Genomic DNA, 21,744 nt, shown 5'->3' with positions numbered 1-21,744 from the left:
CTAGGAAATAATTCAAGTTTTACTGTGAGTCAAAATTTGCAATTCCAAGTCAAAATGAAGTAATGTAGAGGCTTCCTTCAGGTAGGAAATTGAAAGCTACATGATCTTTTACTTTTCCTTGGGGAAAGTGCAGTAAGAAAATATACAACCAAACAAAAACTGTGACCAAACATCTGGATTTTTGCAGGCAGGAAGTGACTATTAGTTTTAAACCAGATACAGTGAGGGTGGTTTGCTGCCAATGTCTCTTGACTCCACAGAATTCCTTCTTTATATCTCTATGGGTTTGGGATTCCAACGTGCAGAAGAAAGATGTGGAGCTGTTGGAACGCATCCAGAGGGCGGCCACAAGATGATAAGAGAGCTGGAGCACCCCTCCTTTGATGAAAGGTTGAGGGAGTTGGGATTGTTTAACTTGGAGAAGAGAAGGCTCTGGGGAGACCTGATAATGATCTTCCAGTACTTGAATGGAGCTTGCAGGCAGGAGAGGGAGAAGCTTTTTATGCAGGTAGATATTGACAGAACAAGTGCGAATGGATTTAAACTGAAAGGAAGTTTAGATTGGATGTAGGAAGAAATTACTCAGAGGGTGTGAGGCATTGGAACAGCTTGCCTAGAGAGCTTCTGGATGCCCTTTCCCTGGAGGCATTCAAAACCAGGTTTGGTGGGTTTCTGGGCAGTCTGATCTGGTGGTTGGCAAATCCTACCCATGGCAGGCAGGCTAGAAGTAGACAACTGTTGAGGTCCCTTCCAACTCAAGCTATTCTATGTAAAAATCCTGCTGATGATATTCCAGTATTAAGTGTTGTATATTCATAGCATTTTGATCATGAAATTTTTTTCTTAAAATCACCCACCAGAAAGTCTTAAAGGAACTAATCTGATGTGAAATGACTCTATCACATGAGTTAATCACTTGCAGAATAACTCTCCTATAATAATAAGTTAAAATGAATCAGGAAGATCACTTACGGTGTTCAAGAGGTGTCTCCTTTGTGAAACACTCATTAGTTACTCTGAAAAAGGGGGTAACAATATGGTTTTCAGCTGTTGCTCTTAATCACAATAGTGACAGTGAATGCTGACAAAGATTTGCAAAGGGCTGCTGAATGAGTGTGTGATGAAACTGCAAATGAAATTCAGTACTGATGAAGGCATAGACCCAAGGGAGAGAAAAATAATCCTGAATTTATGAAGAAATGCTGTTCTCTGGATTATGAGTACAAAGGAAAGAAGTCTTGAGTTATTTCAGATTTTCTACCGAAATGTCAGCTTACATACTTAGTACAGTCAAAGAAATCTAACTGAAGATTAGAAATAATTGGGAAAGGAATTACCAGCAAGCTATGGAACACTATGGTGACACTTTGTTCTGTAGCTGTTTTGTCCTGAATTCTATACCAATTCAGATCCTCTTCATCTTATAAAGGTTAGGGTAGAACTAGAGAAGGTACAACTGTAAAAGGAAGGAAAGGTGAACAAAAATATGGAATAGCTTCTTTGTGAGTCTAAATAGGTCTGTTAGAGCAATGAGAGAAGTGGGATCTAGTAGAAATCTGCAAGAGTCTGAGCAGCGTTTAAAGAGGAAAAAAAAATAGGAGTAACTGAAATTTCTTCTGAGACAAGAATCAGGAAATACCAAATTGAAGGAAGCATATTTAGAATTAATAAGAAGACATTAAAATGAAAGACTAGTAGTCACTGTAATAAGACTTTGCCTGCTGCAGATTTAAAAGGTTGTTAAATTTACAAAAGTCCTTCAAGGGCTAATAAGCGCATAGATCTGGACTGGGGATCTAGAAGTCCTTAAGCTGAAACTACTGTAAAAAGCTTATGCATCTTTTACTGTACCCCAGGCATCCAGTATTGTCCAGTTGTTGAATCCAGTACAAAAACATCTTGTGGTGTCTGAATGATGAGCCCCACTGTTTCTTGCCCTCATTCAAAGCATGTTTCAAAGATCCTTTTTTCTTCTTTCATTGGATATATAAAAAATTTTATCACCAGATGATCCCATCAGAATATTTCCTATAAAGGCAGGTTGACAAAGGGCTTATAAGTTGTATTTGAGCTATATTTGACCTGCAGTTACCCTTCCCTTCGTGTAAGTTTAAAAGATGAATTACCTGTGTGGACTGTATTCCAAACTTCTTAGTGGCCTTAAAGAACAGAATGATCAGAGTGAAAATAACATGAGGTCAGCAGTGAATGGTGACATCTTCTGCACAAATCTATCAGTCGATGTTCCAGACATTCTTTCATTCTGGTTCTCTCGACCAGGGAATTTGGTCTCCAAATTAAGAGAGGAAGTGTCAGAAGGCTTTCTCTGCCTGGAACCATGCTCACAATGAAACCAAACTGTCAGCAAACTTGCAGCAGATGAACTCACTTTGAGAAGCAGATTCTAGCAAGAGTTGTATGGTTGCTTTTTTCTTCTCTTTTTTTTTTTTTTTTTTGGAATATCTTTAGCATCAACATAGGTGAGTAGACCTTTTACAGAATGTACATTTGTATTTAATAAAGGTTAGACTTTTATTAGGGAAGATAGAAATGTTGAGAGATATCAATATCTGGCAAGGATTTCTTTGGCATTTACAAAGAAAGCATTTTTTAAGTAGGTTCTAGTTCTCTTCTAAAACTCCAGAGATGACTCAGATTTGTCTTATGAGTTTGAGTCAAGAAAGTAATATCCTGTTGAGAAGAAGCATTACATTTAAAAACAAAGACCAAAACCATTTTCTCTTTCTACAGTTACATGAAAAATAACGTTTTGACATTTTTGAATGTAAATTTAGATTGTTTTTCTGCTTCCCAGTGATAACAAAGAAGCAGGGTATTATGACAGCAAAAATATCAATGTTCTGATTAATTACATTATGCTACTGCAAAATTCTCATTACTTCTTTTGAAAAAAAATTTTGTGAGTTGGTGAAAATATGCTACCATTGGATAATATTCATAGATAGAAACAATGCATCGATTTATTTATTGAATAGATTTGTCAGATGCTGGCAGTGAATCAGATTTTGGTACCAGGAAAAAATGTATCTGTTCATCAGTAATATTGTAGCCTTCTGATATTAATCTCATAAATTGAATTCTAACATAATGGAAGCTAAAAGCACTTTATTTTGTAGATCAGAATGTAGCTATCAAACTTTTGTCTCCTGGGCCACTTTCAGCCCAGCTGTACTCTCAACATGCTTTTGGAGATTGATTTGATACAGAAAAGTAAGTGAATGAAGCTGCACAATATAATTCTAGTAGAGCTTATTGATTAGTGTGGTTTATTCTCATATTCTGGGTAAGATGACGGATATTGCTGAGCAGGGCTCCATGTTTTAATATCAGGTTCAAGAGAAGTTTTGGGGACTTTTGTGTCAGACTACGCAAGAGAAAATAACTGTTAGCTTGCTCCCTTGAAGAGCTGCTGCTTTTTGTTGCTTTTTGTTTCTAGCTGTTACAAGGAAAGAAAAAAAAGTGATAAAAGATTCTTCAGACAAAAAAATATTACTGCAATGTCCATTTAATTACGCACTAATCAAATGCGTTTATTTTCTTTGTTTTCTGTGATGTCTGGAGCAATTTTCTCCTTTATCCTGTTTAGCAATGGTTAAAAACAGAAGGAGCAGCTGGCTGAAGGCTGGCTTTTCTTTTGGCAGGTGAACATTGGCTGTTACTCTCCAAGGAGGTCAGGGTATTTTGTGTTTCATCATTCCTAGAATTTATGCTGTATGGCCCAGCTCAGATAAACCTCTTGTGGGAAAGGTCTTAGAGCAAGAAAAGTATCATCAACAAGTAAGAATATAGGACTACATAAAAGTAAATATTTTTTTCCTGCTTTCTGCCTCCCTCCAAGTATTTCTTGTAAAATAGAGTAATCAGAAGGCTAGTTGCTTGGAAATATTATTTATTGATCACTTAATTATTGGTTGGCAGTATTTTCTTGCTACAGAGAGGAAAAAGATGGGAAGAGTGAGAGCTGTAAGCTCATAGACGAGAAAACTGTGAATTTGATGTGGGTGTGAAAGTTATAAAAATATTTGGATTCTTTGAGAGGGTCACTTTTTCTTCTCTGTGCTATTGAAAAGAATCAGCAGAGTGATGGCAGCGATGACCACATCTCTCATTTCTCTTTCTAAGGAAATTTTTTTGACCAGTGGCTTATGTGGATGTCCTGCTGTGGGTATTCTACTGTCTGATTCTGAGAATATTAACTTTCAGTTTCTCCTTGTGCAAGTACAAGTGATTTGAATAGATTGTGCTGTAAGAAATAGACAGTTTCTGGGAGTTTAGTTTCTCCAGAGTGAAAAGATGTGAGGTTAGTACAGGTACATGTGCACATTTTGCTCGAACTAACAACGTTCTCATATATAAACGTGCATGCAAAGAGGAGTACTTTTTTTTTCAATGGTTGGCTTTTACTTTTTGATATAATCTTTTTGATAAAAATATATATTTTTAAAGTGCTTACGACATTGTCTAGAAGTTGCTGTTTACAGTAAGTGTTCATTTCAGCGAGCAGTTTTGGAACAGAATGGTTATTCACATTGTCATACCTTGATATTTGATTCATGTTCAATGTTGGAAGCACTTCAGGTTTTGGTAGGCTCTTCTAGAATGCTGATAAACAGGAAAAAAATGAAAAAAAAACCCCAAAAAACAAGTACATAGTACTTTTTACTAAGGTCTGTGGCAGTGAGAGAATGCTGTTTTAAGGTACGCTTTCATATATAAAGTGGCCAAGACTTTGGACTTTGCTTTCTCTTAGCAGACAAATTTCAATTTCCAGTACTGAACCTGTTTTACCAGTACAGTAGGGAAGATGAGAATATTTGTGACAGATGAATCATGGAAGCTGCTGTCTTCTGTAAGAAGACAGTATAGAGTGAAGGGAATAAAAGTGGGGAAAAAAAGGGTACATGGAGTACTTTGATATGCATTGAGCATTAACAAGGTATACTTTTCATTGAAAGTGATAGCAAGTGGTTCAGTATGCCACCGAATTTTTAATTAGGAATACTGTTAGAAAAAATGATATAAAATAAGCCTAGTTGAGCTGTAGGATTTTGTTTTGCCAGTGGAGATGTCAATGAGGCCAATGTCATGTCAATAAAATTAGTTATTAAACTGTAATTGTTCTTGTTTTTATTTTGTCATAGAGTAGGGTAAATTAAAGATAATACAGAGGCATTGAGGGAGGAAAAATGTGAAAGAATTGGTAGATTGTATCCTGCTTTATCTGAGGTAATGATTTAAGACTTGACAAAAGGACAGGGTTTCGTTGACTTCCCCTGTTCCCTTCTGTAATCAATCAGCCTCTCCAGTAGCTACAGGAATTGATCATATGAAAAAAGAAATATAGAGCCCGCAATGCAGTTTTCACTGCCATCTATCTGGCAAGTATTCCTGTTAGAGATAAAACATAGCATAATAACTTTTAAGCTCCACTGTATTTTCTCCTCTATGTCTTTTGTTCTTCTTTCCTCAGTTCTTTGATCATACTTTTACCTGCCGAGTCCTTTTCACCTCTTTGAACAATCTGGCTGTTTTGATTTTTGCACCTCTTCCTCACAGACTGACAGCTTCACAGCACGAAGGGGCCCCAATAAATTTTTACTTGTGTAGAAATATCTTTTAATAAATGTGCAGAAAATGGCTTACTTTTTTTTTTTTTTTTTTTTTTAAGCAACTTCTTCCTGCATATCCAGTTGGAAAGAATTAAATTAGCCTGTGATCATCAGTCTGCTTGGTGTTTTCAGCAGCAGTTTGGCCCGCAAATATAGATCAATCTACTTTGAAGCAGAAATGAACAGTGTTTTTAGCACAGATTTCTCTGTGCATGTCATTAGAACAATACTGTTTAGTTAACCAACTCTTCTGTGGTCTCATTTTTAAGAGTACGTACATGCTTGGGCAGTAGTGACAGAATTAAAACCACTGTACTGATTTTTTTTTTTTTTTTCCAGTTTAAAAACAGAACAAAATGGCAGTTTCATGCAGAAACGTTGTCCTCTAGCACCATATTCAAGGATTTAAGATTCATACGTATATTTGATTTGTAGTGACTAGTGAAAGTTATCACTCATCACAGGTTCTGTCCTCTAGAATTTCCTCTGAAAGTTTTGTATTTTGGTTTAATCTAGAGATTTCTGGCACAGATCTTACACCTCAAGGAACATCTGCATTACAGTACAATTGATACAAGCTGGCATAGATGCACTTCTTTACAGTTAGAGGGAGAAGGAAATGATAGAAGATGTAGTATGTGGCATAATGGAGAATAATTCCCTTGCAGTTTATCCTTTGCAGCTGTTAGTGACCTGAGCTGTGCCATGTCCAATTCTTACTGTGGTTAGGAGGTGCTAAGTTACACAAATACAATTCATCACTTTTTGGAATCTAATTCAATCCAGATATAAAGGACATCGACTTGAGTTTCAGTGAGTGCAGTAAATTGCTGCAGGATTTTTACTGCTTCTGGCAGTGGTGAGGTTGATTGCACAGAATAATTAATATTTCTAATATTCTAACCAGTGCATATTTCATTGTTTGAGAATGGTGAAATATACTACTTCATATCATCTGGGGGGTTGGACTCAATGATCTCTAGAAGTCTCTTCCAATCCCTACAATTCTGTGATTTTGTGATGCTGTCAGATTATCCTTTGTAGAGTGGTTACTCTTTTTTATTTTGGAAGGAATTTCTAATGGATGGGGTTTTATGGGTTTGAATTGAGAAAGCTAGGGCCAAAGGATAAAACTGTAAAAAGTTTGCAGTGTGGGAAAAAGACTAACAGGTCACATTGCTTTCCAAACTCATCCTTCACTGTCAGTGATCTGTGATCTTCTGTCACTGTGAAGGCAGTGGGATTGTTAAGGAGAAAAAGAGTACTTGCAATTTCAGGCGACTTTCGGCTTCTTTGTGCATAAGGATCAACAGATAGCAATACAGGATCAGAATCTTCGCCTCCTTTATCATTTGTGTAGCAGTGTATGTAGGTTCCTCTGAAAGTAATGCCTCCTACTTATTTCCGTGAAACTACAATAGGTACAAAGAGAACAATAACGCTATTTGATAAAGCATATTCTCATCTACAAAACAATATTTTTTGGGGGAAATGCTATGACTAAAGGAAAGCTGAGATTGAAAAATCTATATAGAGTAAAATAGATCAGGTATGAGTGAGATGTGGCAAATGCATAGAGAAAACTTTGAGTAGGGAAGAAAGAAGAAGGAGATGTATATTTCAGCTATAAGCTGTAGAGCAGTTTCAGGTGGTTAATGTGCTCCATCTCTTCTGTGCTGCTTGAGAGTAAGATAAAATGACCCAGAGAAAGATGAATCTGAGCACGAATTTAGGAGTAGAAAAGTATAAGTTCACATCATTTCTTACAAAACAAAGTATCTGAAAGAGCCCATAATTGTTACTAAATAATTTACAGAAATGGAACGGGATGCATGGAACATCCTAGATATTGTGTATTGATTCTATATTCTCATCCTCTATTACACAGTATAGAAAAAATCCTCTCTAAACATTCAGTGGTAAAACTGGAGATTAGAGGAGGATATGTTGATGGGGATATTCATTTTTGATTACAAATCTGTACTTAAACTGCAATGGGTTTGCATTATATAGTCAGCAGATGTCTAAGCATGTGATAGGGGCAAAAACTCTAGCAGTCATGATTAAATAAGTCTTTTGCATTCCAAGGTGGCTCAATATGCCATACCCCACCCCCCAGATTTTGCTGCGTTCTGATCTGTAGCATAGGGCAGTTGAAAAGAAGCCATTAGCAGCTCTGTGCTTCTGGAGTTTGCATGGTGTTTTGTGAAAATGATGCATGTACCTGATCCTGAATTCACTTTCACATTTTCTTGCCTGTATTAAGTTTTGTTTTGTCTGGCTGAAAGGCAGAACTTAGTAACTCCTTTCTTTCTTAATAGATGCATAGTCAGAATGGTCTTACAGTATGCTTACTTAAGAGCAGTTTGAGAGACAGGAAGAAGGTATTGTACAGTACTAATGGACTGCTGACAGAAGGCACAGTGTTGTCAGTTTAAAATTCAGTACTGAGGTATGCAGTTGTCCCCAGACTCCCCTTCATTTCTGTTTATTTCACTGCAACTGGCACTGAGCGGCTCACTGGAGGCTTCCCTGCACTTCATGGCTTTGAACCACTGTGAGACAGTTGGCCAACTGAAGGATGCACTACGAAGTCAGTGTTGTAGCAATTAATATCGTTATAGTCTCAAAAAAGAATCCACCAGTAAATACTAGAAAAAAGAAAAAAAAAAAAAGTAATTGTAGAGAATCTTTAGTAGTTTAAAATAGAATGTTACTGTCCCCCTGTAGTCGTTTATTGTTAGATCTCTAACCCTAGCAGTAACTTTTCATGGTATTGTGGTCTAATTTCAGAATCGCACCATTAATTTGGTATTTGTTTCCTATAGAAATGTACAACAGTTTTTATAGGCATGTTTAAGTAATATAAGTCAACAGGGATTAGAACTTATATTCTTGAATATTTAATTGGCATTTAATTAGGTAGTTATTTTTGCAGTACTGAGTTTTTTATGTTCTTGTTGTATTTGTCTTTTTTACTTGAGTGAATGCTGTCCCACATTTAAACATACAAGAACAAACTGTGCAACTGGCTGTCAGTGTCTGATGGTGTTTGCAGTGCAAGCAGTTTGCTTGTGTTCAGCATTGACAGCCCAGTGTTAATGTAAGTAGGGGAGTGAAATAATTTATTGTGTACAAATATTCTGGTTCTGAATCAGAGCATGGAACAACGAGCCAAGGCTTACTGCATTTGCAGCCATCTGTAAGTCAGCGATTAGCAGGTTTAGAAAAATTTCCATAAGAAGGAAAAAAAGCCACAACACCATGTTCTTCTGTATCCTGTATCCTTCAGAGTCGTAGTTTTGAGGAGGATTAATAGTAGTTATTTTTATTAGTGAATTGGCCTTAATGTATGTGCTAAAAGTTCTAAACTTATGAATTAAAGCAAAGTTTCAGAGTAGTAATGCTTTGATTTGAGTTTGAACATTACTGTAGCAATCCCTGGTTTTGATTTATGTAATTCTAGGGGGGATATGTGGCTGTCCATGCATATCTTACATACGTGCATCCTCTCACTCAGCCCTTAACTCTTTGAATTAGGAGGGGAAAATTGCTCACTCTTCTAAGAGAAGAACACTAGAGTGCTAATTTTATTTTTCCCTAATTGAAATTCTTTATTCTTATGTAAAGGCAAATTAGCGTTGTTATCGTTATTTTTATGAGGCATGTAACTGCAGTTTTTCCCTCGTGTTTTTCTGCTTTGTTAATGCTTTTCTGCAGGGTATGAATTTAGCACCATCTCGTGGGAAAACTGAGCAAGTGCAGGGTTTTAATTCTCGCACTGAATTTATGTAGGCCATAAGCGAGAGGACTCTCAATAAATTCGGCAAAACTAAATAAATTTTTAAGAAAGGTAATTGCAGAATCAATCTTCTGACTTCTGAGGGCATAATTCTGCAGCCATGTCACATGTTACCACATGCCACAACTGTTGCTTCCTTAATGATTTCTCCTTCCTGCAGATTTACACCACTTCTTCAGAAACTGGGCAAAATCTCATTCCAGATGGTTGCCTCTCTTTGCGATGCATTGTTTTTCTATGTTTGATCTGACTGAAGACTTTAGATTGATGCTACTAAAAATCCCTGTTTCTTTTTTTCCCTTTCCCTTGACTGTAGCTGAACACGCAGTTCTAAATTTCCTTTTCAAATTGTTTCAATGGGAAATGATTATGTATTCTGGTTAATTAGCTCACAGTACTATTGCTAGTAGAGAATGAACAAATTGGAAGCTGAAGAGTGCTCTTTTATGGTTGTCTTTTTTTTTTTTCCTGATTGAAGGATAGGAAGGAGTTTGAAATTGCAACCTGATTTATCACTCTTTTTTAAAAAATAAAAACATTTCTGGTTTATCAGAAGCTGTGCTTGAAGTTCTCACATGAATAACTTACATTCATATCATTTTCCTAATGGCAGTGTTGAAAGTAAATAGTTTCAAAATCAAAAGATAAATACGTTTAGAAGATAAGTTTGCAACAAAGAATATTCTGATCTTTCAGACTAGTCATATGTTGACAAGTTTTATGATTGAGGAAATGCTCAGTTCCTACTGCAAGTTCAGTTTATTCCTCTGTGTCTTTGCCAGTTTGTTTGACAAGACTGATATCAGGGAAAGATCTCTTCCTGTAGCTTTACATAGTATTGGTTTCTCATGCCGTCCACTGAAGAAAGTCCACCTCTTCTTTGCTAATCTTGTCTGAGTGTTGAGCAGTAAAGTGACATAGTGCTGTTGCTGATGACGTTTCATCACAGCTATCATATATTGGCTGTGTAAATTAGTGTAATTTTGGCCTGTACAATATTTAGTGTAGGAAATGCTCATGGAAGTATTGTGAATATTGAGTTTTAGGCCTTCTCTTAAATATTGCTCAGCAAAGTTGTTTTTGAAGTAGCACAATCATCCATATGTGAAGATTGGTGATCTTTCTGCTCTTTTTTGGATGATGCACTTGAAATGGTTCAGAGCAGCAAAATTCCTGAGCTATTTCAGAAGTGCTCAAGATGTTTGAGACCTCATATTGTTAGGAATTTGGGCCAGAACATCAGGGAGAAATGAAGAACTAAAGGGAGGGAATCAACCCTGGGTTCAAAGCTCTGAGGAATTTAAATTTTTAATTTTTTGAAATCATTGGGTTATTCCCTGTAGTTTGATTTTGTTTTGCTTATAGAAAGTTAGCAATATTTAAAATACTAATATGATTGAAAGATTGTCTGAATGTTTACTCAGTGCTCACAGTTATTTAGCTATTTCATGAATCTTAAATTGAAAGTCCATCATAGAGCTGAATCTGTTGTTTTGCACTAACGTGCTCAATCGCTCATGTTCATAATTCAGCAGTGTTCTGGATTGCCATTCTTGTTGTATCTTCTTTTGACATTTTTGTTATGCAATAGTAATAAACTATTGCCTTTTTTGCATCTTTATTGTGCTGTCAATCTATATTGCAAAAGAGGTTGTTTTGGGAGACTTGAATCTTTTTTCTCAGTTTATTAGAAAGTACTTAACATTTTCCTTTAGGAGTGATTTAGTGAAGAATTAATAATTGTTGGCAAGTATTTAATGTGAGATTTTCCTGACTCAAAAACAAGTTGATTGACTTAAAACAAATTGTCTATTTAAGCAACAAGTCAAAGCTTTCTGAGAAACTGCGTGCCTCAGGCTTATTTAAAGGCATGCAGATGAGAGCTGATTAATGCCTTGCATTGCAAAGCAGTAAAATACCACAAAAGTGTGCTGCTTGTGCTGCTTAGGTGAAAATGTGAGAATGAAAGCACTAGGAAAAGTGCCGAAAGATAAGGAGAATAATCTTAGAAGGAACTTTGAATATTAAACATGAAGTAGGCTGAGTGAAGTTAAGAAAATGAAGGTCACACTCATTTGATTTTCTTGTTAGAAAATTAGGTTTATTTTGTTTCTTACACAAGGTAAAAAATAACTACCTTTCCATAACTATGTGTGGACATAAGTAAACTCTTCTGTGTCTGCATGAAGACAAGACTGTATTTGGGCTTTGGTAAAGCTGCTTAGAAACTTGAAAGAAGTATTTGATAAATGTAAGAAATTCCCCACTGAATAAATTATTCATCAAAATGTATTCAACTAATTTTCTTTTTTTTTTAAAAAAAAAAAAAAAAAGTTGGATTTTAGGGGCAAAGTGAACTTAAAGATCAGAAATAAAATTGCTCACCACAGAAATTATTGGCTACTCTGGAAAAATGTAGTAGAAGAAAGGAGGAAGGGATTGTAGAAAGAGAGATCTCAGATATACAGACTATTTTTAACAAATGATTTTCGATGCTTTAGAGTTGTACAGTCAATGCTTCGTGATACTGTGAGAAATATGTTTTGGCAGAATGAGAAAGTCGATCTGTAATGGCAGGCCTACGTAAGGCAAACAGCAAAGCAAAGGAAATTAATGAAAAATGACATTTAAGCCCATAGCAAATAGAGGAATGGGGAAAGAAATGGGTTTACAGATTGAGCTGCAAGAATTAGGTGCAAAACTACTCTGAAATTTGCAATACTAAAATGTTTTAGCCTGCAGTTAGCCCTCAGTTATAAACTGAGATATGTTTTTGTACAATTATATTGAGTTCTTAGGTGATATTTTCCTCCCACTGTTGTTTTTCATTAAAGTATTTGTGGGAAATCACCAAGAAAAGCTGACTGAATAGTCACAAAGCCTGATAGGTTAGGGCAGATTAAATACAACGTCTATATTAAGAAATGCAGATGTCTAACATACATGACAAGGTTCGTTATTTAGCTCACAAAGCACAGTATTGAGAGCAAGCATTTATCAAATTTGACAAGACACTAAATTTAGAAGTGTGTAAAGAAAGAAAAATTAAAGAAAGCAAATAAACAAGAACCTGCCCTTTTGAAACACAGGGCACCAATAAACTGTTATACATATGTTGTCTCACATCTGTTACACCTTCAGAAATTTGAATGCTGAAAATGTCTTTTTGTATGTGGTTTGAAGCCTCTGTAGTTCCTTAGATGTTGCATCTTCTATAATGTTTTCCTCAGTGGTGCCTCATTCAAGCAAAATTCTTGTTAATTAGTCCTTCAGTGCTATTTACAATTCCAGCACCCCAACTTTAGATGGTGAGCCAAATACATGGAAGAATCTATTTCTTGATTTATACCGATGAGGAAAACATCTCCAATCCCCTTTTTGTTTTTCTCTTACAGGAGAAACTGAAGGTTTGCAAAGTAGCACTTAACAACGTTTAGGTGTAAATATTTGCAAATCTAATTCTCATGCTTGTTTCAGTAATATAACTGAAGTTAATGTACGTATTGGTTTGGATGCAATTTATTGCCTTTAGGAAATATGTCACCTTTCAGCACTGGAACCTCATAAATTGAAGACTGAAATTGGAGTAGTGGCAGGTTATAGATCAAGTGTTGAATCTCTATTCGGAAAATAAAAAACAAAAAGCCAACAGTATATTTTGTTGTTATGTCTCCTAAGTTACAAACACTGTTCTGTAGCTACAGTTGTGTTTTCACTGTCTTCTGTATCATTAGACATTTGCCACTGCTAGAGGCTGGAGTGTATGAGCCAATCCAGCCTTTGTCCCAAAACACAGGGTATTATAGTTAGTACAGTTTACTTCCTCTGTAGTGTGCACAATAGAAAAAATGTGATCATGCAAATCTGCTTAGTAATATACCCCATATCCTCAAAAAGTTAGCTGCAGAAACTGCACAGTCATCCTAAGTTCAAAGAATATATTTTGAAAAATACTGTTAGACATGACTTTCAAAAGTCTGTAACAGATAATAAAGCTGTCAAAAGCTCTTTTTATTTTTCTATGTACTAATAAAAGGGAAGGGAGGGGAAAAAAGCAGCTGGAGACAGAAAGATTGTTTGATATTGCTTCTGGAAGATCTTGTCATGTTTCCACCTTGGAGTACTGCTGTACATTCTCATATTGCGAACCTGCATGGTGTGAGGCAGTTCAGCCACATCCTGCACTGCAGCATGAGATTGCTTTTTGCCTAGAACTGCTTTATTTCCTAGATTATTCCTTCTAAGCTTGCAGGGTTCTGTTCTCAGTTGTTTTACGCTTCAGAAGGCTGTTTGTCTATCACAACCACATAAATGCTGTGATGTTGAGAGGACAGAGACAGTTGTGACAGTAGTCATTTCTTATCTTACCTGGCTTTACAGCAACAGTCATATAGGAAAAAGCCTAATACGTTTTACCTTTTCAACCAGAATGGGAAAGAAGCAGAAGAATCAGTAAGTGAAAATGGAACAGTGAGAGTCAGAAGCCAAAAGGCAGTGGCTTGAAGTAGTGGAAAAATGCTACTACCTATCACTCTGTTTAGGTGAAGCACCAAAGCAGTGAATCATCTTGAATGGCTACAGAAATAGTTGTTTTGCCTACACTGGGTGATCTTGACATTGTCCTCTTTAGCTGTAGTGAACCATTTAGAGGAGAAACATATTCAGAATTCCTTACCCCTCATTTCCAAATTTGAGTGATTTTTGTCTGTGGAATAAATTGGATAGATTATCATTATATTACAGGAAATGTGTAGTAAATCATGCATGACACACTTTCTAAGTTTATCACTTGATAATAACCAATGACCACTTATTGTCTGCCACCAAATCCTTCAGGCTGGTTTTCCCAGTCAAGACAGCTCCTACTATGATTCTTTTCTTCTTTCATGTTACATAGAATTTGTTGCTTCCTTTCAAGTTACTATTAAGTTTTTTTTTTTCTTTGTATGTTTTGTTTTTTCCTCTCCCAATTATTTGGTTTTATTTGTTTGACTATTTTCAATATATTCTTCACTTTTGGTGCGAGGGCAGTGATGTAAAATAGAAGTTCTGTATGCCTGTAGATAATTATGTTAAATCGGTCAATCTTCCAATATTCTTTTTCTCCAATGTTTACCATGTATCGAAGGCCTTGAGATGCTCTGAAATGCTCCTGTGCTCTGATCCAAGGTGTGCTGAGGCAGGAAAGTTCTCTGCAGGTGATTTGTCTGTGAATAGCCTCTTTGCATGGATTGATGTCCACATGTAGAGCAAGAGTTGGAAGCCAGTCAACCAAGTGGGGATTGCTAATTCTTCATAGTTCTGTTTCAAATTTCGGGGGCAAATTGTAGAAACTTGTGTTGTGCCTAATTCAGAAAAAGGTTAATGGGAACATCCACTGCAGTTCAATGGATTGCCACTTGTAGTTGGGCTGTAAGGGAAGATTGCAAAAGTTTTGTGAGAACTATTTATGTGTTCCCTAGAAGCATGGAATCATTCTGTAAGTCCTTGTCAGCTGGCCTGTTTTTAATAGAAATTATGGAAAGCGTGATAGAGCTTGTGTGTCTTTTCAAATCCTACAAAGTCCTGCCTACGTACTAAAAGCAACGTGACAGATATTCACAGCACTCCCACATTCCTCCCCTGCTATAATTAATTATTCAGTATCTTTCCACCTTCGCAACATGTGTTCTTTCCTTTTCTTAGCTAGCTGCAGATACAAAAATCTGTGCCAGCACGAATCTAAATCTGGGCCATCGTGTTCAAAGAATTCTGAGTCTTGAAGGTCTCAAAAAATGGATTGTGTTAGGGTAGCAGCAGCCTGCTGCCATTTAGGCTCTTGGGCTTAACAGTTACAGAGAAGCAGCCACAACTACTGCTGTGCTCAGCAACAAACGTATTTATGGGCAGAACGCGAGAGCGCCGTGCATAGGTTGCTGTGGGACAGAAAGGAAAGTTATTGCTGGTTTATCTTGCCAGATTTGCTATTTTGAGTTCTGATTTCTAATAATTTGTGTATTGATCTAAGAGTTTTGGCTGCATGTTAGCAATCTGTATTTTAAGTTCCCTTTTATTTCTGTTTTAAAAAAATTGAAATATTTTACAAACGGATTTCCTTTGATTTGGCTATAATCTTCTAGACACAGTGTACAGAGATTGCTTGACTTTGGGAAGGTGTTTATAAGTAGTTTTTAGCATCAAGGAGTAAGTATTGTCTAATGTAATGTTAGAAAAAGCTATTTTAAATCATACGGATTGGAGGAAACTCCAAGAAGACTTCTTTTTTGACTATTTATAGACTATACGAGGAGTTACTGAAAATTTCTGTTGCATAGTAGAGAGATAATTGTGTAGAAAAAAACCTCCTCAGGTTTTATAGGCGGTTACTTCAGGCAGTCATTCTTTTGCAGAGAATGAAAAGATTCGAGTTTCATTCTTCAAATAAATGTCTTGGGACTGAAAATCCAGCTGATGTGGAGACTGAACTCAAAATTAAATAAAAGAGAAATTTCTTTTTAAACAGTGATTGAATTATTTTTTTGTTTTTCATTAAGAGGAAAAAATTCAATTAAAAAATCTATCTCAATTAAAAAAATTTAAAATTAAAAATAGCATGGAAATGTTTTAAAATCAAAACATTTAATTTGAAAAAGCCACGTGAATTTTTTTTTTTCTTCTTTTGGATCTTTTGAAAGAGGTTATTTTCAAGCTGGCTGAAAATTTATGAATAATTTAAGTTTAATAGGAATTTTTTTTTTTTTCCATGATTACTTATCTGAAAATTTTTGTTTCTCTCCAAGCTTCAAAGGAATTAGAACAGAATGTCTATATTCTCTAAAGCAAAGTCTTGTATAGCTTGGAAACATTGTGTAACTGCTGTATTAACTGGTGGAGATATCTATAAATATTTTGTCAGTTTAGTCAAAAAGCATTTGGAAAGAAAGGAGTTTGGTTTTGTTTACTTTGCAGCATTTGTCTCTGTCACTGCTTTCCCATGTCTTTTTAATTCATTCATGAACATCATTGAACATTTCTCTATTTTTTGAACATTTGGATTTATGTACTGAATTTCTGTGCTAAAGCTGTCATTCTCAGGATCATAAACAGTACAGTAATGGATTTAAAGTAGAAAATCGCTATATCTAGAACAACTTTGAAATTAAGTTTGTTGGGAACTTTTAAACGTATAGAAATAATTTAAAACGTGCTGAGATTTTAAGAAACATTGAGAATTACCATTACGTAAAAGCAGGGCTGTAAATGAGTAGCCTACATTTGCATGTTCTCAACTGAGTGTGCACCTAATGAGATACAAACATTAAGAGATTTAAGCTCCGAACACTTATAAAAACATTGCCATTTAATGGTAGAACAAATTCAGACTACATAATTCCACTGCATCCAAAACTTTTTATCCTTTTGAAGTGACTGGTAACAGATGTGATTTCAGAAAGTTTTATTCTTTCTGTTCAAATTCAGTTTATTACATGCTGACAGCTCTAGATACAATTCTTCTAAAAATGAAGATGCTATCAAGGAACTGAAGAAGCCTGTGATACTGACTTCCAGTGTTAATGAATTATGGTTTCACTGAAGTGTGGAGTTGCAGAATATTCATTAAGACACACAAAAAAAGTGATGCTATACATTTAAAGTCATCTAAATCGTACTGATACAATATGGCTCTTCAGGAACTCGTATTTCTATGCATTCTGTGTACAGTGTGGGTAATTAATAAAGAAAAAATGAGACACATTTTCAGACATTAAACATGCTATTACAGTAAGTTAGAGTAATCTATGCTTCAACTTTGAAATGATTTTGTTCATATTAATTTTTCATTGTGTTGAATATGGAGTGAGATTTCTCTCTTGAACAGAGACCACTGTACTCAAATTTAAAACTAATAATTTAGGAGAAGATATTGTGTGAAAGATAAGTGTGAAAGCACAGTGAGATGTAATAGGAATATTATTACTATTATTCATTGTGAGATTAATTATTGTGTATGTTGTTTTTTTTTCTTGTCACATCTATTGAGTAAAGTCTGTCCTTAGCCTTGGTTTGTATATTTGAGTATTGTGAAGTCGTTGGTGCTGTTTTGTATATCTCAATAAAATTATTTTTTCTGTTGAAGATACTTTTTGTTGAATTCAGTTCTTTCTGTTGAATCTCCTTTGCTTGCATCTGACCTTTATTTATGTTGATTTTGCTTCATTTTTCATTTACCATGCTGTTCAGTTTTTGGATGCCAGGAGAACAAAGGTTTGTCTACTATTTGCAGTCTTTTTTTTTTTTTTTTTTCCAGAATTCGATATTGCTTACTGTGTTTTTTTTTTTTTGTTTGCTCACTAGAGATACAGTAATCCTGTTTACTAAAGCATATTCATAGCTTTAGTTGCCAAAAGAAAAAAACAAAAACAATCAAGTGCTCCCCCTTGCTCCCCACCAAAATCCCTTCAGTTACAGCGAGTGCTTTGATTCACTTTATAACTCATCTGCTGAGCACCATGCAGGGCAGAACCACCTGTAGTCTATGAAGCAATTTAGAAAACAAGGAATACTGAGTCTTTCAACTTCGTAGACACATACTGACTGTACAAATGGATGTGTCACTGCCTTGTGTTTGAGTTTGTTGTTTTTCTTTGCTCTTTATTTTATCTGTAGCTGACCCTGTGTGTGTTGTCATTTATTTTTTCTACAAGTTCTTGAAGGACATCATTATAAACGTTGTCACATGCATTCGTGATTTTTTTTTTTTTTAAAGGTCATTTAGTATACTTCCATTGTTAATGCTAATAAATTTTTATAGAAGCATACAGCAAAAGTTCAATGAAGTCTAATTCTACAGTCAGATCCTAAATTCTTTTTTTTTCCTTTTTTTTTTTTCCTGTGTGTTGTAGCATCTGCAAATGACAATCCAGGCTCTTCAAGATGAGCTTAGAACCCAGAGAGACCTTAATCATCTTCTCCAGCAAGAAAGTGGAAACCGAGGTGCTGAGCATTTTACTATTGAGCTAACAGAGGAGAATTTTCGAAGACTTCAAGCAGAACACGATAGGCAAGCTAAAGAGCTTTTCCTGTTAAGAAAAACTCTAGAAGAAATGGAGCTAAGGATTGAAACACAAAAACAAACACTAAATGCTAGAGATGAATCAATAAAAAAGCTTCTGGAAATGTTGCAAAGTAAAGGTTTGCCCTCTAAAGGAATGGAAGATGACAATGAGAGAACTCGAAGGATGGCAGAAGCTGAATCTCAGGTTAATCATTTAGAAGTGATATTAGACCAGAAGGAGAAGGAAAACATACATCTTAGAGAGGTAAGGAAAACTCATTATTTATTTCTTTAAAAGATAACGTATTTACTGTAGGTCTGGAAATAAGTATCTGAGTGTTTTCTTTTTCTGCTTTCATTGTTTCATAGAATAAGATGCATCTATTTTAAATCCAAATTAAATAAACAAGTGGACTAAGAAATTATGGAAGAAAAGTAATTGTGCCATTTGAGACTTACTGTCTTTGACATTGTGTGCTTTGCATACATTCTAGATTTTTTGTATTTTGACAAATCAATATTTAGCAAATCAAGGCGATGAGAACTATTGAAGAGACATTTAGCACCTTTTGTTACTATAAAATAACTAGTAATGAGTACATGCTACATTTTGTTTTTATACCTCTTGTGTTTAAACACTTGAAAAGTGTTTTCAAACATTTTGCCTTCTGTAGCCAGACTTTTTCTAATTTATTTTCTTGTGTGGTATGCAACATAATAGCACCCCATTAACACACTGGAGTGATGGCTGTGCTGTGCTTTGGGAGGTTTGGCCTCAAGCCCACATTACTTGCTGATGAATTTTGAAGCTAGATTTGGGAGAAGTATGATTGAAAGAAAGTCTGCCTGGTTGTCAAGCCCATTTGCCCTTCATCCTAGCAGCCTCTGAAGCTGATGACAGGGAAATGAGACAGTGTGTCTTCCTCAGAGACAGACCTTGCTGCTTCCTACTGAGAAAGGTGACAACTGCAGAGGTAGAGTACAAACTATTACAGTGAGGAGAATCAGGACATCCAGCTCTATTTCCTTAGAAATTCAGGAGCAGCAAAGTCTGATTGAACTACTGGTCTAGTTAACAAAAAAAATCAAACAACCACTAATTTGCCTGATAAGTCAAAACATGAATAAAATTAGTACAAGAACACAGAAAACTATTATTAGTTCTTGGATAAGGAATAGCTATCTACATCTACAGGTTTTTTTGTTTTTTTTTTTCCTATGGATGAACTGTTTGAGGTTTCAGCTACTTTGTTAGTAAAAAGGAATTCTGAAAACCCAGTGACAGATTTATGTTAGATTTCTTTTTCTTCCTTTTAATCTGAAATATGTATTGGGGCCTCAGTTGTATCTGGAGCCCTTCTCAATCTCAGAAACACTGGAAAATTTACTGGGCACAATCATAGATTTAAAGATTTTTAGTGAAGATGTGGATCCTCCTGGGTCTTTTCTCAGGCAGAACGTTCATTAAAAAATGATGCCACCACTTAATGGAGTCTGAAAGTCAGAGGATTCTGAAAGGACTTGCTTAAGGAGTTAATGATACTGTATTTATTGTAAGAAGAGTTGTGGGAGAAGTGCTTAAACTATCAGATGGGTTTCTGGATTAAATCTGATTTCAGAGAAAGACAGTCTGTTTCAAACATGGATGATCTGCTGTATGTTAACTGTTTTTTGTTCTGTGATTGTGCCTCATCTATGGCATCATTATCACATACATTTGTAATTACTAATTCAGACACATCCTGGAAATGAATAAAGCAGAAATTTGAAGAAGGTTTTTAATTTGCATAGTCGTCCAGCTCTGGAATGGCCTTCCAAGAGCAGTTAGAGAAAAAGGACTAAATAGAGCATGGAAAGTAGACAAGATATTTCATAGCTCCCACTGGATTGCTCTCAGGAGCCAGGAAGAAAATTGTTTATCTCTAAATTTATATTGAGGATAAAGTAATTATCTTTCCTCTAGAACAAGTGTACAGAGGGGTTTGATGGAGTTTATGTTTATGGTATGCTTATGATATGCCTTGGAGACTTGTCAAAGTTTAAAATTTACTGTTTGCTGGTCAGAATCTCTGTGTCAGCTTGGGAACTATCTATCGATTTGGGGATTTTGGGTAAGAATTTCCTTCATGCTTTAAGAATCCGAAGCTTTGTGTGAAATTCCCTCTCTCCAGCTCTGCTCCTGAGGCTGTTTTATGGGTTTTGATTTGTTTGTCTTTTGCTGTCTTGTGACTGGAAGTTGTCTACACAGTTTGAGGGAATATTAGAAATTCAGTATTTAATTTTATTCATTTGTTAAAAAACACTGTTCCTCTTTTGACCTTTGTGTAGTGCAGTGAGTCTTTGTTTTCTGCTGTGCTTACTGGAATTGCTGTTACTGCATGCAGTCTTCATCCTAAAAAGTACAGTTTTCCAGCCTGATAAATTAGTGTGCTGAATCTTTTGCAGTAGTCTTAGTGGATTCCATTTTTCAACAAGAGGTTGCAGGTTTTCAACCTAACTGTTAATGCCATCTTTTCTCCAACTCCCCTGGGAATGTTGTGGCAGTAAACCAAAACTTGGAAGCATTTTCAATCCCTCTCAGGAATGATTTAGTATTCACTCAAATTTTGTTCATTTTTACCTGTCTTTAACAAAATATTTGTTGTTACAGAATTTCAATTAAAATATTCTGATTTCTGTATTTTCACAGGTTGCAATATTGAGCTCATATTGAGTATGTTCCTGAAAAACTAATATATTGTCCTCTGTAACGTAATGTTTGATCAAATCCTGCAAATGTGTTTTTTAATTAGCTTTGCTATTATTGTTCTTACAAGTTGCTATTATTACTGCATGTGAAGTATGCACGTTACCAGAAACCAGTATTCTACTGTCTTGATTCAAATTAACATGCAGATATCCAAGAATCATGTGGAAAAGGAGAGGAAAAAAAAGCTTTGTTTCTTTTTCTTTCCATGAATAGTTGTAGAAGTTAAAATAGTTGCCTCAGAAGATATGGAATTTCTCCAAACTGTAGATTATATTTCTTGGAGAAACTGCAGAAAAGAGAGATAGAAATAGCTAACGTACCAGAGGCATAAGAATATGCCTCTGGAATATAAACCTGTCCATTTTTCCTTGTTTTCATATTATTATCAGATTTGGGGTGATTTGGGGATGTTAGCCACTTGCCCCTCATATACTATACCTTTCTGCAGCTTACAGTCTAGTGCATCTTCAAACTTTTATTTCACAAAGGCGAGCTTCTAATTATGTGTTTACTCAAGTTCTCTTTGAGA

At 35.5% G+C, this 21,744-nt stretch overlaps 1 protein-coding gene across 6 annotated transcripts in view; it reads left to right on the top strand.

Moving 5' to 3' along the window:
- Window positions 1–21,744, top strand: part of ERC2 (ELKS/RAB6-interacting/CAST family member 2) — a 424,274-nt gene that overhangs the window by 38,513 nt on the left and 364,017 nt on the right. For 5 of the 6 annotated variants that reach the window (XR_008205671.1, XR_008205672.1, XR_008205673.1 and 2 more), the window contains exons 3-4: window positions 17,653–17,676; window positions 18,315–18,731. Coding sequence is in view for 3 of the 6 variants with exons in the window: in XM_052678735.1 (XP_052534695.1) it covers window positions 17,653–17,676; window positions 18,315–18,731 (441 nt within the window). In the remaining 3 variants the exon portion in view is untranslated. The remainder of the gene's footprint in view (window positions 1–17,652; window positions 17,677–18,314; window positions 18,732–21,744) is intronic. The other variant, XM_052678737.1, reaches the window with a different exon arrangement.

Source organism: Tympanuchus pallidicinctus, unplaced genomic scaffold, assembly GCF_026119805.1.
Source record: "Tympanuchus pallidicinctus isolate F22 unplaced genomic scaffold, pur_lepc_1.0 scaffold17, whole genome shotgun sequence".
NCBI lineage: Eukaryota > Metazoa > Chordata > Aves > Galliformes > Phasianidae > Tympanuchus > Tympanuchus pallidicinctus.
The sequence above is the reverse complement of the archived record's forward strand: the minus strand, read 5'-3'. Positions and strand labels throughout refer to the sequence as shown.